This window comes from Conger conger, chromosome 2, assembly GCF_963514075.1.
Source record: "Conger conger chromosome 2, fConCon1.1, whole genome shotgun sequence".
NCBI lineage: Eukaryota > Metazoa > Chordata > Actinopteri > Anguilliformes > Congridae > Conger > Conger conger.
Genome location: NC_083761.1, coordinates 17,853,322 through 17,875,119, shown reverse-complemented (window position 1 = coordinate 17,875,119; position 21,798 = coordinate 17,853,322). Strand labels below are relative to the sequence as shown.

Sequence of the window (21,798 nt, the reverse complement as noted above, 5' to 3'; positions counted from 1 at the left end):
ATGGGGTTTGCCCGAGGCGATATTTACTTTTGTTGTAGACATTCAAATGTGTTCAAATGAACAGTATAATAATGGTAATGAAGCACAGCGACCGTATTTTAGACATGCATAACATCTGCTCCGTCAAAGCTGAAGTCATTACTACTGGCTGACGAAGGTAAACAGTACCTGTAAAAGCAATGCCAATTATTATAACAATGGCACCATAACAGAACACTGGAAAAAAATGGCAAACAAAGAATCTACATGTGCGCATTTTATGCTGGAGTATTCCAGTTCCAGAGTCATTCTTAATTGCTAAGCAAAACAAACTGCAGTGTTCTTCTGGGGAAAAAGTGTAATTCAGATATTTGAACAGTATGGGGCTTGCAAGAATTGTGTCAGGATAGGAAAGGGAGAGCAGCGCAGCCTCCATAAAACCTCTCAAAAAATACATCTAGATTCAGGAGAGGAGTAAAGATGAACAGGGCTCCATTACTTCAGAAAAATGCTGTAAATGAGTAAAAATGCACTCCACGCACTTGGATGTAGGAAAGCTATATCAGATGTGCAATCATTCATGCTTACTGTACGTGCTGAAATGTCTATTCATCTGAGTGGATGCCACTAGCAGTGAATTTTCTTAGTTCGAACTGCAACTAAGAAAAAACCGTGCTCTTCTAAGAGCTGTCCCTCCTGTCAGTGTGTGTTTGTGTGTGCATTTTGGTGACTGTTCCCCAACCAGGCCCTTTTTCGACCACAGGACAGTATGACCTGTTCCAGAAGACCGTCGAGCTTGGCAACATGGGAGAACAGGGAAACTCCACGCGGGACGTATCGACTGCCAGGCTCCCCCTCGATTGGACCGTGACCCCGGAGCGGCATGTCAGACCCAATCGCCCACACTGATGCCGCTGAGAGACGGTGCTCACTAGCGCCACACCAGTTGGCTCCAGTATAGGTCATTCAGACCCGTTTTCAATGTAAAGACAACGGTACAATTGTAGTCAATACTTTGCGGACGAATCAGGGACAGATTACGCCGCTCTCTCTCACACGCTTAGCGGAGTAGCCAACTCGGATTCCCTACTGCACAGTCTCTCCAAATTATACAACATGGCAGCGCCAGTAAACTTGACTTCCTGGGCTTCAAAATGTTTTTCACGAGCCCACGGATAGTCAGTTGGTGATGTACCAGGCACTTGGTCCATATTCTTCTTCAGCTTATGGTCAGACACCGAGTGAGGGAAAACCCCAGTCAGCCACGGACACCCTGCTGGGCCCAGGATCTCTCGCGCGGACTGAAATGTGTTTCTGAACGGCCGCTTGGCGCCCGCTCCAATGAGCCCTCATCTGGAGAACGAGGAGCGGTGCGGGAACCATTTTCTACTCCCTGGTTCATACAGACCTGCCAGTAACACTGGAGCATGCTGGGTATCGGTGCAACAGAGCCACACGGGGGAGAAAAGTCTTCTCTTCTCGCTTCTGACTCAGCCCATTTGAAGTGTAATTGCACTCTAGATGGTATTATTTTTTTTTTTTTAGCTGTAAATGTGTTTGTATGCCTACTTTGATAGTGAAACCTTTTAATTCATGCCTTTATTTTAAGGTGAAATAATATAATTTTGGCATAAAAAACTGGAATAAAAGCGTGCTCTGCTGGACTATGAAGTTTGAAAGATGCTTTCTGCAGTCCATCCTGGCTCTGCCACAAACCCAATTGTTAGAGCACCCTTTTTTTCAAGGTACTTCAATGTCATGCAGATGTCAAACTAAAATATTGAGGTAGAAAGTTGTTGACGCCCACAAACTTGTTTACTTTAAACGGTTCATTTTAAAAGTCGGAAAGCCAGCTGTTACTGTATGTGTCAATATAGCACGGAACACTGTGTGGCCGATTGGTTAGAAATAAATGTATGTAAATTAGATGGACACACCGACTCAACCCACTCCAGAATGCATTTTTTAAACAATTGTGTAGAAGGTGGAGCCAGACTGAAACAGTGAGTGTACTCAAAGCAGGGTGGGATAAAAGGAGAGGAGCATTTGCTTTCTCTGGCCGGTAAAAGGTCAGAAAGCAGCCAGTGTTCCCGCTCACCACCAATCCTGCGCCAGAAGGAATCACAGTGCCATGAAAAATGTGTGGATATTCTGTGGCAGGCCCTGAAATGAGCAGTTCACGCTCAAAAACATCCCACATCCCAACATTTGTCTGAAATAAATCAGTTCAGTAAAAAAGAGTGGGATAAAATTCCTCCACAGCGATATCAAATTACTGCTGCTAACGGTGGTGCAACCAGTTATTAAGTTTAAGGGTGCAGTTACTTATTGGATGCTTGGCACCTTTTTTCATTAAATAAATTAAATGGCCATTAAAAAAATGTGTTTTATAATATTACATTTTCTGTAAAGATGTGATTCGGTGCGACAAATAAGCAATAGTAGCGGAAATCCGAAAGGTGGCAGATTTTCACGGCACTTTACCTGATCTGAGCGCCACAGTAGCACCGGCCTACTTACAGTCGCAATTCAGTTTTCCAGATTTACCACTGATCTTGGAAGGTCTGCTGGAGGGCTCAGACATGCTCATGTCATCTGAAATATTACAGTTTTAATCGCCTGCAGCTCCTTACCTTGCCCTTGTCAAAGTAATTGATAATTTCCTGGTAGAGCTGATCCTTCAGTTGTCCTTGCGTAGCTGCCTGGTAGCCTTCTCTCTGGGTCAGATGGGCTGCGCAGGCCTCTTCAGACCACTGCAGGAAGACATAACCAATCACACGTCAAGACTGCATAGCACTGCTGCTGCCTAGAAGGCTGGCTGGTCCATGGTGTATGCACCAGAATGGGCACACACCTGCATACACTACCCACACATGCACACACGGACAGACACACAATTACACATGCACACACTACCCACACATGCACACACGGACAGACACACAATCACACATGCATACACTACCCACAAATGCACACAGACAGACACACAATCATACATGCAGGTAAGGAGCAGACATACAGTACTGTGAAAAAGTATTAGGCACAATATATTTTTTATATAATTTTGTCTCAGATGTTTATTTTTGTTTTCTATTTTCAGTGTTTTAGTTGAAAAGAGCTCATTTGATATTTCCACAAAAGAATTTTCCAAAATGTTGGCATTTCATTAAATTAAGTAACAAATTAAGTATTGGACCACATTTCAGATCACATTGATCGACGTTGTCTGAGATTACCTGGCAAGCAAGAACCAAGCAAGGCAGCAAAAGTCTGCAGAAGAACTGTGGCAACTTCTCCAATATTCTTGGAACAATGTACCAGTCAATTTTCTTATAAAACTGTAGGACAGTTGCACGGCAAAAACGCACACAGGTGCAGAGCATATGGATAACATATGCCCCTGGAACTGTGTGGCAGCACATGTGAAACAGACATACTGTATGCCGTCAGTGAATCTCAACAATGAAAGGGCTATGGGCAGCTTGAGGGATCCAAAACCCGCTAACTGGCAGCAGCTCAAGGGACGTACTGAGATATACGAAAGGAGGGTTGGGGGGTCACTTGGCTACTGTAGGAACACATCAGATATATTGATTTACACATCCGTACTGTAACATGCATCGCCAAATCAGTTTGATTCTCTAAACAACGGAGAGTGGAGAACAACAGGGGGGGATTAAAAGGCTTTTCTTTCTGCTGACAAAACACTGGCGCACTCTGTTAATGCTCCCCGTACAGAATAATGAGCATGCCCAGGGAGAACGAGCCAGACCCAGATGGGAACAGGATGGGCACTTTAACCGGCCGTACTCAGAAGGCCCGTCAGAACAGATTCACGGCTGAGAGGGATACGTGGCGTTCCATGCCATTTTGAGCTGTGGATGCTGTAAAGTTCTCCCAGGAATTAAGTTGGGTGACTGCCAGTGGCGAGACGCTTGTATGAAACACGTGTGTGCCCAAGGTCGCTGCCGCAACGGGACAAAATAAACCGTGACGTAAACTGGGCTGAAATGCGTAAAGGAGTTGAGTGGCTTCGCGTAAATCCATGGCGGATATTAATTTTGAGCTTCAACAGATCGAAGAAGAGCAGGGAAGATTGGACTGAGGTAAAACTCTTGCTCGGCAGCTGTCGTCAATAAACACAAATCGCTCCAAAACACTGCATTGATAGATGCAATTTGGTAAAGAGTGGCCTTGCTACTGAGAGAAACAGACTTTGAGAAGCCTTGACAAAGGACAGAGTTATCCTTGCTAAAGTTAATTTCGATAAATCTAAAAGAAAGGCTAAATGAGGGGGCAAAGAAATCGACCGTGTATTGCCTAAACTCCACAACCATAGATTACAGGACAGACGACCAGCGATTTTGAGAGTGTGAACACAAAAAAAACAAAAAACGTTTCACTTCCCGACTGTAACGGACAGGATTTCTTTCGCACGAGGAAAAGGTTTTCACCCCGTGGCCTCCACTTAAATCAATCTAATTTTACAGTATAATGGGCTCTGTTCATTTTCACTTGAGGAGCCAAGTGTTCAGTGAGGAATTCCTCAGCTGTTTGGAGACCGGCGGAATTTAAAATAAATAGCTCCCTTTCAGCGTTCCGTTCTGTGTGGAAAAATTAATACCGTCACAGTTTCACAGCCTTGTGGGGAGCGAAACAAAGACTGAAGTGGCGAGCTCTACGATTCCCTCAGAAATACCAGAAGTGGGCAAATACACTCGGAATCAAATTCCGAAACCCCCCCCTAATGCGGTCATAAAAGCGCTTGGTCGCTGTTATTTCGACAGGGTCATAATCTATCTACTCAAGTCTCGTCGGATGCCTTTTGGGTACGTGGCCTTTTCAGCTTCACGAGGGCCACTCTGTCAGTAATAGATTATCAGATGGGTAGATAAGCAGCCAGTGTGACCGCTTAATGCGTCTGCACTGAAGTATAACAGAGATCCGGTTAGCTGACCTGTCGAGTGCTCCTAAGGGAGATAATGCTCGAAATAAGTGACCAAGCACTGAAGGCAGGGGCAAATAGACACTGATTAAAATACATATTTCCTTTCCGCCTATTACTTTGCTGAGTGTTTGATTATACGATAAAACGATAGCAAAGTTAGCGATGGCTGTTTGTTAGCAGAGTGGTACGGCTGAACAGGTTCATCAAGCTCAAAAGGTTTTAATGGCGATGTAAGTCAGATATGGCCAGGGAAGGAGAACTGTCTCCAGGGTGGACAGTGGGATCAACAGCAGCTGGTGTCAGGAGAGCTCAGGGGAAAGCATGGCTTCAGATGAGGCTCTCTGAACATACAGGAGGATGTTTCATGTACTCCCCTCTTCAACAAAGACACACACGCACACACGCACGCGCACGCACGCACGCACGCACGCACACACGCAAACACACACACACGCGAGGCATGTACACACACACATGTATATACATCAAGTGTACAGTACACCAACCTGCATACATACAGTTGTGTTCAAAATAATAGCAGTGTGTTTAAAAACGTGAGTAAAGCTCAAAATCCTTATAATAGTTTTTATTTTGATGCATTGGGAACACTGCACATTTTATCCTAAATCAAAACATGAAGAAAAATGTGTCAATTTTTAAATTACTTTACAGAAAATGAAGAAAAATTAATATTGGGCAGTTCAAAAAAATAGCAGTGTCTGCATTTTTCTTTACAAACTCAAATATTTACTGTATAAACTGAAAAATCTTCCGGATTTAGCATTCCTGTGAATCACTAAACTAATATTTAGTTGTATAACCACAGTTTCTGAGAACTGCTTCACATCTGTGTTTCATGGAATCAACCAACTTCTGGCACCTATGAACAGGTATTTCAGCCCAGGATGATTTGACAACATTCCTCTGTATTTCTTGGTTTTGCCTCAGAAACAACATTTTTGATGTCACCCCACAAGTTTTCAATTGGATTAAGGTCTGGGGATTGGGCTGGCCACTCCATAACTTTAATTTTGTTGGTCTGGAACCAAGATGCTGCTCGCTTACTGGTGTAATTGGGGTTGTTGTCTTGTTGAAACACCCATTTCAAGGGCATTTCCTCTTCGGCATAAGGCAACATGACCTCTTCAAGTATTTTGATATAGGCAAACTGATTCATGATCCCTTGTATGCGATAAATAGGCCCGACACCATAGTAAGAGAAACATCCCCACATCATGATGCTTGCACCACCATGCTTCACTGTCTTCAGAGTGTACTGTGGCTTGAATTCAGTGTTTGGTGGTCGTCTGACAAACTGCCTGCGTCCCTTGGACCCAAAAAGAACAATCTTACTTTCATCAGTCCACATTCAGTCTCCATTTTTCTTTAGGCCAGTTGATGTGTTCTTTGGCAAATTGTATCCTCTTCAGCACGTGTCTTTTTTTTAACAGTGGGACTGATCATTGGCTGAGTCTTTGCCATTCTGGCTATTCTTCGATCCATTGGAATGGTTGTCTTTCGTTTTCTTCCACGTCTCTCTGGTTTTGCTTTCCATTTTAAAGCATTGGAGATAATTTTAGCCGAGCAGCCTATTATTTTCTGCAGTTCTTTATACGTTTTTCCCTCTCCAATCAACGTTTTAATCAAAGTACGCTGTTCTTTTGAACAATGTCTGGAACAACCCAGTTTTCTCAGGTTTTCAGAGAGAAATGCATGCAAACATGTTCTGGCTTCATCCTTAAATAAGGGCCACCTGATTCACACCTGTTTTTTCACAGAATGAATGACCTCACTAATTGAACTCCACACTGCTATTATTTTGAACACGCCTCTTTCAATTAATTATTCAATTACACAGACTCAGGAGCATGTGTATCATGAATGTTGGGTCTGTTGGTTTTCTATGACTCTACTACACCTACTGGTAAATTATTTGCCATGTAGTAATATATTTTCTACCAAAAACAGTGATTAATCTGGTAAGTCATGTTGGACTGCTATTATTTTGAACACAACTGTACATGTGCAGATGCACACACAAACATGTACACACACACACACACACACACACACACACACACTTCCGTTCTGTAGGCATTCTTAGTTTTATCATCATTTCCCTTTTCTATGTAGCAGGCAGACAGAACCTCAAGTCAGAAAGTATGATTCAGCAGCTTAAACCAGAAGACATATTTCACATCCATTTTCAAATGTTTTATTATCCTTTTCTTGAAATTATATGGTATTGAATATTAAAGCAAAATAAATTAAAAATGATCTGTTCAATAACTGCTCATCCCATAAATAGATATGTAACCTCAACGCTTCAGGAAATGAAATAATCTTCACTGTGTAACATCGAATACATATGACACATTGATTACAGCGGTGCGTATGCGATATCTCATCTTGAGGATGCAATGGGGGCGGGGGGGGGGTGTATGGTGGGAGCCATTACTCCTGGCCTGGTTACCGCAGATGTGCCGGGAGACGGCGACTAGCCATGTGTCAGTAGAACAAAGCCACACAGGGGAGAAAAGGCTCTTTCTCCTAGCAGTAAAGGACAAGGTACCTGTAGAGGTACACCTTTCATTTCTGCCCATTTAAGGGGTCTGCCCATTTAAGGGGGCTCAAAGTGGAGGAGCAGTTGCACTCTTTGACCGGTAAAAGGTGAGAAAGCAGAATCTCAGCACCAATCCTGTGCCAGGAGGAACTAAACTGTAACAGTCGAATGCATTTTTTTACTGATACACATATTCATTTTTAAGCCTCACTTTTTGTACCTGGAGGCAAGCTGAAGTAGCTAAAATGACATATTTATAGATACCAGGGGATTCAGTGCAGCAACACAATCATTTCATTTAGCCAGGCTAAAATGTTCTGCAAATGTTTGAGTCGTATCTACCAAGCCCGGCACTGGTTCTGAAGATGCCCGTTCATTACAATATCCTCTCTGCATGTGCACGACAAACACAAAAGTATAAACTGTCAAGCCCTACATTATTAATCCTGATGATCAGTTATAAAATCTGAAACAGACTACGTTTGAACCGAGCATATGGTGTGCATGCCAGTGGATCGATGATGAAAAGGGAACAAACTCAAACATCGAGCACATACTCGTATAATCATATGAAATTATATTCTGGTTTATGAAGGCACCTTCGTGGGCAAATTGAGATGCATGACAGAAACAGACCACAATCCTTATCACTCTTGGCTTTCGGAGAAAGATCACTTCCGGCACTAATACAGTGCAAACGGGTGCTGTGGAGACACCTTCTTCAGCCAGTCACGATGAACAATGCAAAACAGTCGGACCATACGCATGAACCCGCATCGCTCTGGCCTTTATCACAAGGAAGCAAAGCTTTCAGGAGACCACACTCATTCTGACATCACTTCCTGTGCTGAACCGATGACGCAGTGCAAACGGGCTCTGAGCAGATACCTTGAGCAGCTTGGCGTGCAGGAGGAGTGTGTAAGCAGCCTCCGTGTAGTTGTCACACTCCTTGTGCAGGTCACACAACTTGTACAGGTACCTGGAGGTGAGGAAACGGAGAAACGGCCATTAGTAAATGCCAGAGAAAAAGGGTCGGGAAAGGAAAGGAAAACACGGGGGGAAGAATCCCAAAAGCAAACAATTACAGCCTCGCTCGCTGACATTTCCCTTCCCTTCCCACAATTATTAATGTTTTCCTTTTAGTCACGACTCCGCCTCGAGAATACCAAAGCGGGTGTGCGCGGATGCTTTTTGTTAAGAAAATGAAGCCATTATGACAACCAGGAGGAGGGATATTTGAATCTAAAGGGCATTTCAATCTTCAGAATATTTAATTTAGACCGAGTCAAATTCTCAGAATAAGGCCATTGCATAACGCCGTCAGAGTGACTTATCACTGATGACGGGTAATTTCAATTTCAAAAGCACGAGAGTTTTTCTTCCCCCCCCCCCTCAGGTCAGTGAAAGGCAGCAGAGAATTGTGTTTTCAGAAAGTAACCAATTATGCATGCATATAAAAGACACAATATTAATATGGCACCGTATCTTTACAAAAGAACCCAGCTTTCCTTTGTTTATTTGATTATTTTCAAGCTGAGGAACACAGATATAAAATGTAAGGGAAAAATAACAATCCGCTATCTCACTATCTCTGTCTATTAAGCAGAAACTATAACCAGGGTAACATTTTAAACATTTTCCAGGTTACAGAACTAATCATTTTATGTAATTTAGGTCCCATGTGTTGTCCAAAGGGTACCCTGACATTGCCCAACCTAGAAATATGATTCTGAGAACAAATGTAGTTCCATCAGCACTCCTTCACATTATCCCCAATGAGATGCCTCCATTGTGTAAGGGTACTTACCTGATGTACATCTCTTCCCTCTCAATCTCCTTGTAGAAGTTCTAGAATAAAGGAGACACATGGGAAAATGGTGTTCTTTGAAATGGAACCGTCAATGTTTCATGAGACAGGCTGGCGTGACCCTACTCAAACAGTCAGAGTACTATCATACAAAACATGTTAATGGACTGACAGGCTGGAAAATATGACAAAGAATTCAGTTACGCTTGCTGCCGGGTTTTGCAATTATACACAGCACAAAGGTATAGTCCATTTACAACAGAATCTCTGGTTCTCAATTCAAAAATACTGTCTACCTTTACACAGTCAAAGTGATATAGTGACGGACAGAGAGACTCTCATGCACTCACTTATTCAACAGAATGACAAGGGCTGACCGTTTGCAGGAACGATAACATATTTTATTCATGAATCCAGACATGCTAATTTCAAAAGGCAGATGAAGAAAGTACAAAGAGGTTGATTACTGAAACACATACCTCTCTCTTGCATCAACTGGTTGGGAATACCAAGCACATCACTTACTGTAGCAGTCCCTGTGTAGCTGTGACCGAGTATGCATTTTAGGATTGAATAACATTATTTATTTGCAAAGCAGTCGCCATTATTCTAGGTGATTTACATTACATTTCCATGTATTACCCATCAGTAGAGTTGAATTCCTACTGAAGCAATTCAGGTTAAGTGCACTGCTCAAGAATTAAATGGCAATACCCCCTCCTGCCCCATACCCCCAACATAACATCAGAGCTGGAAACCTCAACCACATCGACAGTTCCCACAATACCAAGGTCCAACGTCTCTAGTCCACGCAAAGATCAGCAGGCCCACGGTCGCTAGGTGATAATTAGCATACTCATACCGCTACTCATAAGCTTTCAGGCTGAAAATCACAACTGTAAATGTTGGTTTTTTTAAACACCGACACATATTTTCCATAAGCTCCAAACAACTCATGAATTCTAAGGAACATTCCTTCCTGCCTTTATAAATTGTCACTTCCCGTTCGGTCTTTGGAGGCGACCTTTTGAGCGATTGCAATTTATGAGACATTTTCCGCACTCTTCTTTGAGGTTGCTCCGTGAAACGGTTTGCGCTTTTCTACAGACGAGTCTGATCAAGGGTGAGATGCAAGCATTCGGTATGATACATATTCAAAGTGCTCATATCCATTCATACGCGTCATTACTGTTGTCAGCCTATATTACACTCTCAGATTTGATGCAGAATTACTTGCGATAGATCAAATTCAGAGTCAGGTAGAACTCAGTCTTCTTATGCGTACAATTTAGAATATGCAAACTTGAGTCAAATAAAATATACAGTAGGCAATGCTGGAATGTGTCGCTAAATTGAAAAACATGGAGGGGGGGGGCTTTAGTTTTTTTATTGCTTGAAAAATCCAAAAAAATCCTCTTTATAAGATGGTCCAAACAGAGAGAGGGCAGTTTATTTTACTCTTTAGTATTCAGAGTGAAAATCCAAGCTTTACAAATTCCGGAAAACTGTGAGGAAAAATACGACTAATATAGCAGTCCCATCTGACCACAATACACAAGCAGTTTTTTTTCTGATGCTAAATTCATTATTAGCATCAGCTGCGACTTACTTTTTTCAGTGACCCCAGACTGCAGATTAAATGTCTTGGGAATACAATGAAAGCCCGTTCTTGTTGATTCTTTATTGAGGCTTGAAATCCTTTGTGCAGAAGTCCTTTTGTGTACTTTGAAATAACCATATGCTTACAGTATGCTAACGACTGCCTTACACCAGAAAAGTTAAAGCTATTATCAAAAGTGTAAAGTATGTGTGTCTGTATGTGTGTATGTATGATATATTGTTACTGCAGTCATTTCTGCTATATCAGTGCTACTCTGTAGGCCACAGAACTATCTCAAAAAATGAATCAGATGATCAAGAAGTAAATAGAGAATATGATAAATATATGTGAATATGTGACCCGCTCTATCATAATCAGCTGTGACGGCCAATTTCACATAAATTGATGTTTATGTAAAAATGTTTTTAGCCATTTTAGGCTTTCATCTTCATTTTGTAGAACATTATCGTGGCTTTCATAATCTGCATGTTTTAATGCCAAATTCATAGTAAAAATGTAGTTTTTAAACTTTTAAATGCAATATATCAAAGTGAAAGTAACAGCAGAGTTGTGCACTTTTCTGGAGGTTAGCTAGTCACTGGTCATCAACCATGACCACGAGAATAAACTTTTAGATAGTTCCTAAAACTCAAAATAAGTTTTGGGGTGAATACGACAGATTTTGATAGAGCAGGTCACATGTGTGAAGTGTGATGTACGTGACTGTGTGAGGTAGGTGTGGCAGACAAAGCAGGGTGTGTGAGAGAGGGTTAGCAAGGGTTTAGTGAAGTGCGAGAAAGACATATCACTGTGCGGTGGAGTGTGAGCAAGACATATCAGAGTGTGTTGGAGTGTGAGGAAAGTGTAAAAAAAGTGTAAAAATCGGAGTGTTAAGAGGTTGTGGCAGCATCTCACCAGTACGTTGACAGTGCAGCTCATGCGGTTCTCCTTGTTCTCGTCGTGCATGATGGTCCTGTAGTCCAGCAGCCTTTCCAGCAGACTGACCACCAGGGTGACGAAGTTCTCTCCGTTCTTGGCCAGGTACTTGTGTTTCCTGCAGTGCTCCAGCAGGCTAGGGCAAGGCGTCAACACGGTTAACGTACCAAGAACAAGGTTAACTCAGAAAGCACAGTTAACATAGCGTGAACACAGTTAACTCAGAAAGCACACTTAACATTGCATGAACACGCTGAACTCAGAAAGCACAGTTAACATAGCATGAACACAGCTACGTCAGAAAGCACAGTTAATGAAGCATGAACACGCTTAACTCAGAAAGCACAGTTAACATGGTCTGAATACAGATAACTCAGAAAGCACAGTTAACACAGCATGAACAAGCTTAACTCAGAAAGCACAGTTAACGTAGCATGAACAGGCTTAACTCAGAAAGCACAGTTAACGTAGCATGAAAACAGTTAACTCAGAAAGCACAGTTAACGTAGCATGAACACAGCTAACTCAGAAAGCACAGTTAACATAGCATGAACACGCTTAACTCAGAAAGCAGTTAACGTTCCATGAACACTGTTAACTCAGAAAGCCCAGTTGATGTAGCGTGAACACAGTTAACTCAGAAAGTACAGTTAATGAAGAATGCACATAGTTAACACAGCATGAACACAAGTAATGCAGCATGCACACAAGTTAATGCAGCATACACAGGAGTTAATGCAGCATGCAAATTCTTTTATTGGTAAATGCTGACAGATGTTACTTTCATAAAATGTACTGATAAAACTGACAGTTTTCTGTCATTTGGCATAACCAAACATCATCTGTGATGCCATCTTGTGACAGCTGCTATATCATGTGTATGACAGCGTTATCGCAGCCTTATAGCAAGGGGTTCACCTTAAGTGTTATGACTTTGCCTTTCAACATTTTACATATAAGCTGTCCATTAATAGAGCTACAGTAAGCATTTACACAAGGGTGCACATCTCTGGGCCTGAAAGATTTTCTAAACTCATATACACCAATGCTGTATATCAGCATAGTAAAACATTATTGCCACGTAAAAACACAAATCAATCCAAAATCAAGATTGCGCTATCTGAATAATTAAGATCACAGGTTAGCAAGGAATCCAGAAATGGATCGATCCTCATTCCATACAACCTCTGATTTATGCGTTGCAGCATTTCAGCCCACAACCCTTGGGTCTGAAAATTCAGTCTACTAACCACTCCTAAGCTACACTCATGACAATAAAGGATTAAACCAAGCAGAAACACTTGAAAGAAACGGTAACATCCTTGTAAGGCCAAGACCACGAGCACTTAAATGCATTGTGCTGTAATTGCATTATCGTCTTGCCGTTAATAAACACTCACATCTTCTGAAAGAGGACCTTGTACTGCTCGTCTCCGCGGCCCCCTTCCACCTCGTGATCCAGCTTGGTGATGATCTCGTTCTCAAACTGCAATTAGACACAACAGGCGTGAACATTCGCTAACATGGCTAATGTTTAATTTCATTAGCTGGAGTTTGGGAGAGGGGAAGGAGTCTCCCCGGTTCATCGCCCACTGCTGTCAGCCTGCGTGACCGTGCTCATCGTCGCTCACTAACTCACAGGATGGGATCGGTGAACGCTGAGGTGTTCGTTTTCTGATTTCGTCGCTTTCTGATTTCTTCGCTGAGGTGTTGGGGGCAGTAAACTTCTCGGGGTCTAGGTAGGTGATTCATGGAGCTAATACCGAATGTATTTGTATATGGCTGCAGCGGAGAAAGTTTTATGGAGCTGAAACAACTCAATTTGCAACGGCTGCAGTGTGTGCAGTGTGTCAGATTGTAGCGGTGAGGCCTTTGCCAGAATAGACTGCACTGGTTAGACTGCAAATTTACTTAGCCTCAGCAAAGGGCAGTAAAAAAATATATACCTCGACTATAAATGAGGTTGGAACCAAATGATGAAACTGATCACAGTTTACTCCACTGACAAATAAGCTGCACTACTTGATCACTCTGCCTCTCTCTCTGCCTCTCCCTCTCCCTCTCTGCCTCTCTCTCTCTGCCTCTCTCTCTCTGCCTCTCTCTCTCTGCCTCTCTCTCTGCCTCTCTCTCTCTGCCTCTCTCCACCTCCCTCTCTCTCTCTCTCTCTCTCTCTCTCTCTCTGCCGCCCTCTCTCTCTCGCTCTCTGCCCCCCTCTCTCACTCACTCTCGCTCTCTGCCTCCCTCTCTCTCTCACTCTCTCTCACTCACTCACTCACTCTCTCACTCACTCTCTCACTCTCTCACTCTCTCACTCTCTCACTCTCTCACTCTCTCACTCACTCTCTCCCACCCTCCCTCTCCCGCCACTCCCTCCCTCCCGCTCACTCTTTCTCCCTCTCTGAAAAAACAGTGTAATATTTCTCTCTCCCTCCATCTGTAAATAGCGTAATATTGGCAGTAAAGGGAATGGAACTGAGCAGGTTTTGTGCCTGAGCCACAGAGACAGGCAACAAAGTTTAAACAACTTTCCAGCCTGGCTGGCACTGAGCACCGTGCCGCATCGAGAACAGCCTGAGATTAACGCGTCCTCCACCAACAGCAAATCCCTGAACAGATATTCATAAGTACAGGATGACTTTTAATGACAGAACAGCTGGGACCTATCAGAATGCTCCGTGCACGCAGACGGCCTGTGAGACATGATTAGGGAGATTATTCAACAGAACGGCATTTTAAAAACGCCACATTGTCCATTTTGGCGGTGTGAGTTTACAGGTTCTGGACTCCAAACAAGGGAGCGCGATTCTGCTCAGACGATATTGTATTCTGTGCAGAAAGCAATCATATTTGTATCCACAGAACTGAATTTTATGCATATTAGTAACACAATTTCCATAAAGTGTGCACGCAATGCAATGTCTATCTCATACCGTGACTTCATCTCAGATTCCAAGCAGAAGAATGGACAATACATTTTCACCTGCTCTAATATTTACAGGTTCTTAGCACTGTGTTGAGAATACATTAAATTAAACATAGCCTGCATATATATTGCCTTGTTTGTCTAATGCCTCTGCTTCCAGAGGCATGCTTAAGAAGGAAGTGATCTCTGATGCACACACCTGGACTGTGCCAGGCTGAAAGCGAGACACGGGACTCGGGAATAAGGTTTGGGGAATAAGAGGGTTATTCCCAGAGGATACAGACCTTTTGGAAGCTCCGGGTATAGTGGAACTCGCACTGCATCATGTCGAAGAAGATGGGAATGGTGGCTTTCCGCAGCTCAATCTCAGGGACCAGCGTCATCTCCAGGATTGGACCCACCATCTCGTGGATGAACTTGATCTTGTGAGGACCTGTCAACAGAACAAATTCCATTAACAGGCTACAAGAGGGAAATGGCTGGAACTCAGGAAAATATCCAGCCTTAACAAAAGATTCAGATTTTTTTCTGGTTTGAAAGAGGTTCCGTACCATATTACAGAACTGTGCCTATCCCTGGGACTCAAGCACATTGATTTTTATAAGCAAGTCATATATGTATCTTCCCATGTAATTATATTCCATTATCCAATGTACCACTCAGCAGTTTGAAGTGCATAACATAGGCAGGTAGCACAATGTACAACAATGATAATTATCGATCGCAGTGATGGTCATGAGAAGCATCAGCGCTTTGGAAGTGCTATATTAATGCAGACCATTTGCCATTTACCACCACCATGTGATGTACAGCCTTTCTTTTAGTCTTTTCTTTCTTTTAATTAAACCCGATTCATTTGGAAACATCCAAATTCAGAGGCTGCATGCAATGATTCTGGGCGAAAGATGTTAAATAAAACCACTGTTATGTAATGGGTGTTAAGACATGCAAGCAGCACCAAGGTCATACAGCTTCCATTTGGCCAACTGTTTTTTCATCAACCACACAGAAGCTACAAGGCCATACTGCTGACTGGCTGTGTTATCAACAAATTGATAACAGGATAACAGTGGGGACATTTTTTTCTGGAAGTAATTTAAGGCCCTTCAAAGTTTGGATGACTATTACGGCATTCCATAATCACTGTCTTTTAATAATAATCTATAATATCTATATCGCCTAGCCCTAGCTGCAGGTACACACATACCTTGGTTAAATCCTCTGGTGTAAGACAGAGAGCGCTCACATTTGAAAGTTAATGGTTAAATTTCATTAGCTGTGAGACGATGACTATCAATCCTAACATGCTAGAAGACCATCAGCACTGAAGATGGAACAATCAGCCTCAGAAATTTATACAAAGTCCCAGTTGATCATTTATGTGCACTTGTGGGAGTAATTTTTTTTTTATATCACATGCAATATGAACTCCACGCTAATCCAACAGAAATATGAATGCACTACCATGGTAAGTTACTTGATTATTTGCCTTGGTAAGTGAAAGGGAAGCACCAGTAACACAACTCACACCTTCAGCTCCATACTGCCAGACTCATTCTTCGTCCCACAATTCCCAGGTCCAGAGCGCTACCTCCCTCCAACTCTGTTTATTAAATCAGTTGGCTTCACTAATCAAACGTAGCACCATTCTGCAGCTCCTCAATGAGACTGACCTAACTCACAGGCCAAGAAACACTGCATCCATCCATAACAATGATCTTACCGACAAGAGAGTGAGAACCACTAAAATCATCGATAACAAAGATATTTCTAGTTTCTCTGAACCACTGCAGGCAACCATAACAAAGTTCTTACCCATAATCCATAAACCCACTGGGAATACATAAAAAACACCTGACACACAAGAGACATAGAACCGCTGTAGCATTGATGATCTTACCCACAAGTGACTTTGAACCACTGTATGCAGCCGTAACAAAGTTCTTACCCACAATCCATAAACCCACAGGGAATTCATAAAAACGACAGACACGCAAGAGATTTAGAACCACTGCAGCCATCAATAACAGTGATCTTATCCACAAGACTTAAAAACTAGTGCATCCATCCATAGTACTGATGTTACCCACAGGAGATTTAGACTAACTGTATCAATCCGTAACAACAGGGGAAAATTAGAAAATGGCGGCAGAAGCAGGACTCCAGCTGGCGGTGGCTGAAGCCTTAGCAGGTGTGAGGGTGAGCCGTCAGTAAGCATATGCCAGCGGCTCTGTTGTTCCAGGTGCATAGAACGACATGTTGCAGGCTCCATCTCATCAGTTAGAATTAGCGCTCCGCTACGAGAACAAGCAGCTGCACAAAGTTTTAATTGAAAACTGAAGGGAAACTTATGAGGTTGGCTTCCTTCTCTAGGATTTCAGGACCGCCTGTCCATCAAACCCCGGGATTACCTCTCCTGCCTCTTTACCCATTCTTATTATCAGGGATCATCAACTCTGGCCCTCAAATCCAAATTCAGCCCTTCTTCTTTTCACCAAGGTAAGCCTTGTGGCTAAGCTACATGACTGGGACCTATGACTGGGACCCAGAAGGTTTGTGGTTCAAGCACCGATATAGCCACAATAAGACCCGCAGGGAAAGGGCCTTAACCCCATATTCTCCAGGGGAGATTGTTCCCTGCTTAGGTTAATCAACTAGAATTCACTTTGGATAAAAGAGTCAGCGAAATAACAAAATTGGCCAGACCAGAACCACCGGTTCTTAGCCATCGAGTCCACAAGTATCCTCCACTGCCAGAACCTGCAGGTTCTTTCTGTTTAATATACGCCGCATCCGTCATCTCCTGACGGAGAAAGCCACCCAGCTCCTAGTCCAGGCGCTCGTCATTTCCCGCCTGGATTACTGCAACTCCCTCCTAGCCGGTCTCCCAGCGTGCGCCATCAAGCCCCTCCAGCTGGTCCAGAATGCTGCAGCCCGCTTGATCACCAGTCAGCCCAGGTCGGCTCATGTCACCCCGCTTCTCATTGGCCTCCACTGGCTTCCTATTGCCGCACGCATCCGATTCAAGGCCCTAGTGTTGGCATTTCAGGCTGCTAAGGGGACTGCCCCACATTACATACAATCCCTGATCACTCCCTACTCCCCAGCTAGACCACTCCGGTCTGCCAGCTCTGGTCGCCTTACGGTTCCCTCTCTACGGGCACCTGGCGGTCGAGCTGCACGTTCACGCCTGTTTTCCGTTCTGGTTCCGCAGTGGTGGAATGACTTGCCTACCACTGTCAGGACAGCAGAATCCCTCCCCCTATTTCGACGCAGACTCAAAACACACCTCTTCAAACTCTACCTTAGTCCCCCCTCCTGATTTACCCCGCCCCCCCCCCTTCTGATACCCCTATCCCTGTCTAACCCCCCCCCCCCCCCCCCGCCCCCCCCCAAAAAAAAAAAAAAAAAAAAAAAAAAAAAATTGCACTTATGATGACGACTATATGTTTAGAACAGCAGTCCTGGTGTATTTTTCTAGTTCTGGATGTGATGCTTTGACTTGTGGTAGAACCTATGCACTTGTAAGTCGCTTTGGATTAAAAGCGTCTGCCAAATGACTAAAATGTAAATGTAAATGTAATCGAGAACCACCAGTTGTGGATCTCTGCCATTAACGGTTTTCCTGAATGGAACAGGACGCTCCCCTCGTCTCCCTGGACTATCTCACAACATACAGGGAGAAGTCACCAATGTCCGGCCCCAGTGTCCAGGACAACCGTTAATTAAGTGGCTCTCAATACAAAAGTCATTTGTTTAGTAAAAGCCCTGAGAACAGGAGTCTGGATTCCAGCTTGTTGAGCTCATTTCCCCATTTGTCTCCGTTCCCCTGCAGTTTATTAGGTGGCTGATTTTCTGATTGTCGCCTCAGGTACAAGCGGAGGTTGCGAGATGAAAATCACAGCGAATTAATCAATCCAAACTGAGAGCTCTAATTAGGAAGGACTGCATTAGTGTGAACACATACAGTCAGCGGGTGACTAAAAATGCACTTTGCTGATGTGGAGACTAAAAAAGGAAGCCCTTTTATCACCTCTGATTTCTTTTTTTGACTTTTAACACCCGCCATGAGACCAGGAGTTAATTATTCCTTCACTTCAATGCATTGTCTAGCTGCACCTCTATTTTTGCGTTTTATGTACTGTAATTTCTGCACATAAGTGCGGGTGACCCTGGATAATGAAGTGAAGACATTACTTGTGAAATCTTATATTTAGTTGAGACTTTTTCGAAGAAAACACCGAACATAAGAAGGCATGGTAGGCAGTAAAAAATAAAATATGAATATTTTATATATTATGTAAAATAGATGTTATTATAAGCAAGAGCAATTTACTTTATATAAATAGGACATTCTCTAAGATTGGAAATACACAAAAACGTGACTTACCTAAATTGTACCACATGTCTCGGATTTCAAACCCAATCTGTCGCCTCATATCCTGGTACCTAAAACCGTCATAAGAAAAAGGAAATAAATAAGGAGCAAACTGGCAAAAAAACAATATTTCATCAGTATGCACAAAATCACAAAACATGGTCAGTGTTTGAAATACAGAATAATTAGGATTTAGCAAAAACTGCAGGAGTGGGGAGGAAACTCAGAAGAGTGAACTTCAGCAGTTTCTGCAGATTCGCTTACATTCTCCATAAGTCCAGTTCATCAAAAAATCTGCATAAAGCCGAGTGAAGGGACCTTACGGAATACCACGAGTGGGCAAAGGGTGGCATATCTCATGCTATCCATCTTATTTAATCATCCACCTCGGGGGGCAGGTGACCTGAGCGCCACTGCCTACAGATGGCGCCACTAAGAATTGCTGTCACTAATTTCCCTTCCCTTGCTGGGGAAAGGTGGGGAAATGTCTCTGACATTGTGCTTTATACGACCCCCTCATTAATATAAATTCTCAGCCTCAGTCATGGCCTGACATTTCAGAGAACCAGAGGTACCCGGCAGAATTCTTATAGCCTATCGACTGCCTTGCCAATAGGTTTCCGAGAAGCTGTAATTAATGACACCAAGGACGGGACATTAGAAACTATTAAGGAAGAAGGTGAAGTGGTCTCCCTGTTGGCAGCTTCGACGGTAACGGCGTCAGGCTTGTTCCAGTCAGCAGAACCCGTGCGCATTCATCTCGAACTCTTGCAAGTGTAAAAAACTGGTATTGCTCGCATTATGGACGGCGCGTACAGCAAGGTTAATGGAAAGACGTCACTCATTAGGATCAAAGTATTATACTTTCGAATGGTGTCAAAATGCAATGGATTGTTGGATGCTTAAACATCACCAGAAGAATAACCTTCAGAAAAACAAATCAATAGGAACAATGTACCAACAAAGACAGGGCAGCCTGGATTACACACAACAGAAAAACACTTACGGTACTTCTGAAATATTTTGAAGCTTAAAACCCAGCATCTATGTTCTACGTGTATCTAAATATTATGAATACTCGTTTTTCTGCATTGTCTGTATGTACTAAATAATGAACAAACAAGGTGAGCTTCAGCCAAAATGACACGGATGTAATCAGTAACCATATCACTGCCATGTCAAAAATAGAGGCCAATTAAGTGCAGCCTCAGTCAGCTGTCAGCAACAGGCCACACCTGTCAGACTCTGGGAAGTGCGAGCTCTACTGATGGACAGGGCTCCTCGCGGAGTGGATCAGATCAGCACAGGCCCATTGAGTGGGCTACTGGATTAAGGGGTCTTTGAACAGAAGTCAAAGTCAATGGCAGTGGCAGTGGCAGTGATGGACTCTTCCTGGAAAGAACAAAACAGGAAGCGCCCTGGAAAGGAGAAAACAGAAAGTGACCAGAAAAAAAGAAAAATCCGGCAATCAACTTGCCAGGACAGCAGAGTAGTCGAGGCAGGGAAAGAAGTCCAGGCTTGTTGCTGTGCAGGACCTTCTCTAGCATGTGGGTAAATGATGAGCGCGCCATCATGTATTCTCATGTGCTTAGGACAAACTGTCGGGTCCCCTCTAAAGAAACACCAGGGAGCTCGCTGGAGTCGACGCAGGGCCCATCTGGAGTTATGCGTGTACTCACCAGAGACCCGAAACCAAACACAATCTTCAACACGGCCTAATAAAAAGCAGATTAGAATTCATTAGCTCTCTCGGGTAATGTGCTCAGATGTCTGCATGCCGAAAGTGGAACATAATGAGCCTTCTGTCATCCTAACTCACTGTTTACAAACTGCGCTCACAGACGGTCGGCTTTGGTCATCAGTCTTGGCAGACTGGCCATTAACTGGGAATTTTGTGGTATTTTTGTTTTGTTTGATAGTGTCAGTACCACTCAGAGGCACAAAGCTAAGAGCGAAGTTAAATCGAGCGGGGAAAAAAGGTCCTCGAAGCATAAGAGTTATAATTGTTTGCTCACTGGTCCTGATGGCTGTCTCAGCTGTACTGCGCTAGTCGCTGCGTGACAACCGGTAACCTGTGCATTCCCGGTGCATTGCCGAGAGTACCAACCTCGGGTTAAACAGAGGTAACTTCAGGAACTCCACCTTTGCTCCGTGACTGCGGATTCTCGGTCAGTGTCAGCTTCTGACTGTGACTACAGAGTTTGACTTTGCGGAGAACACCTTTACTGGCAGAGCCACTGGGGAGACCTAAGGAAGTACGGGTATGAGCAATACATAATCCCACAGTATGTTAAATAGAGGGAGAAAAGTGCAGTATGCTATCACAGATGCTACAGCAGCAGGCCTTTCCAGCCTTTGGCCTGCCGCTTGGCAATTCACCACAAATGATCTTCTGTAATTGAATATTCCAACTGGCTTAAGAAGTGCATCCTAATATTAAAAATCATGTGCGGACCAATAAATATCCGCCTACACAAGTAGTGAAAAGGAAATCATGACAAGTGCCATGTTACGGCTTTCAGGAAGAGGGATGATTGTGAGAAGCGGACTCAGCCGTATTCCAACGCACGTGCGGGAGGGCGGGCAGGCGGTAGGTCCCCTGGGAAGAGGCGTACTGGGACTCCAGGTCCCCAGTGGGCTCGCGATGCGGCGGAATGTAAT

The 21,798-nt window shown here is 43.5% G+C and overlaps 1 protein-coding gene across 1 annotated transcript in view; it reads right to left on the bottom strand.

The window, feature by feature from the left end:
- dock1 (dedicator of cytokinesis 1) overlaps positions 1-21,798 on the bottom strand; it is a 254,821-nt gene that overhangs the window by 43,439 nt on the left and 189,584 nt on the right. Inside the window, exons 32-38 of the mRNA XM_061225326.1 lie at positions 19,150-19,208; positions 15,044-15,192; positions 13,237-13,322; positions 11,816-11,972; positions 9,301-9,341; positions 8,382-8,472; positions 2,613-2,732 (exon numbers count right to left, since the gene is read on the bottom strand). Of these exons, the coding sequence (XP_061081310.1) occupies positions 2,613-2,732; positions 8,382-8,472; positions 9,301-9,341; positions 11,816-11,972; positions 13,237-13,322; positions 15,044-15,192; positions 19,150-19,208 (703 nt within the window). The remainder of the gene's footprint in view (positions 1-2,612; positions 2,733-8,381; positions 8,473-9,300; positions 9,342-11,815; positions 11,973-13,236; positions 13,323-15,043; positions 15,193-19,149; positions 19,209-21,798) is intronic.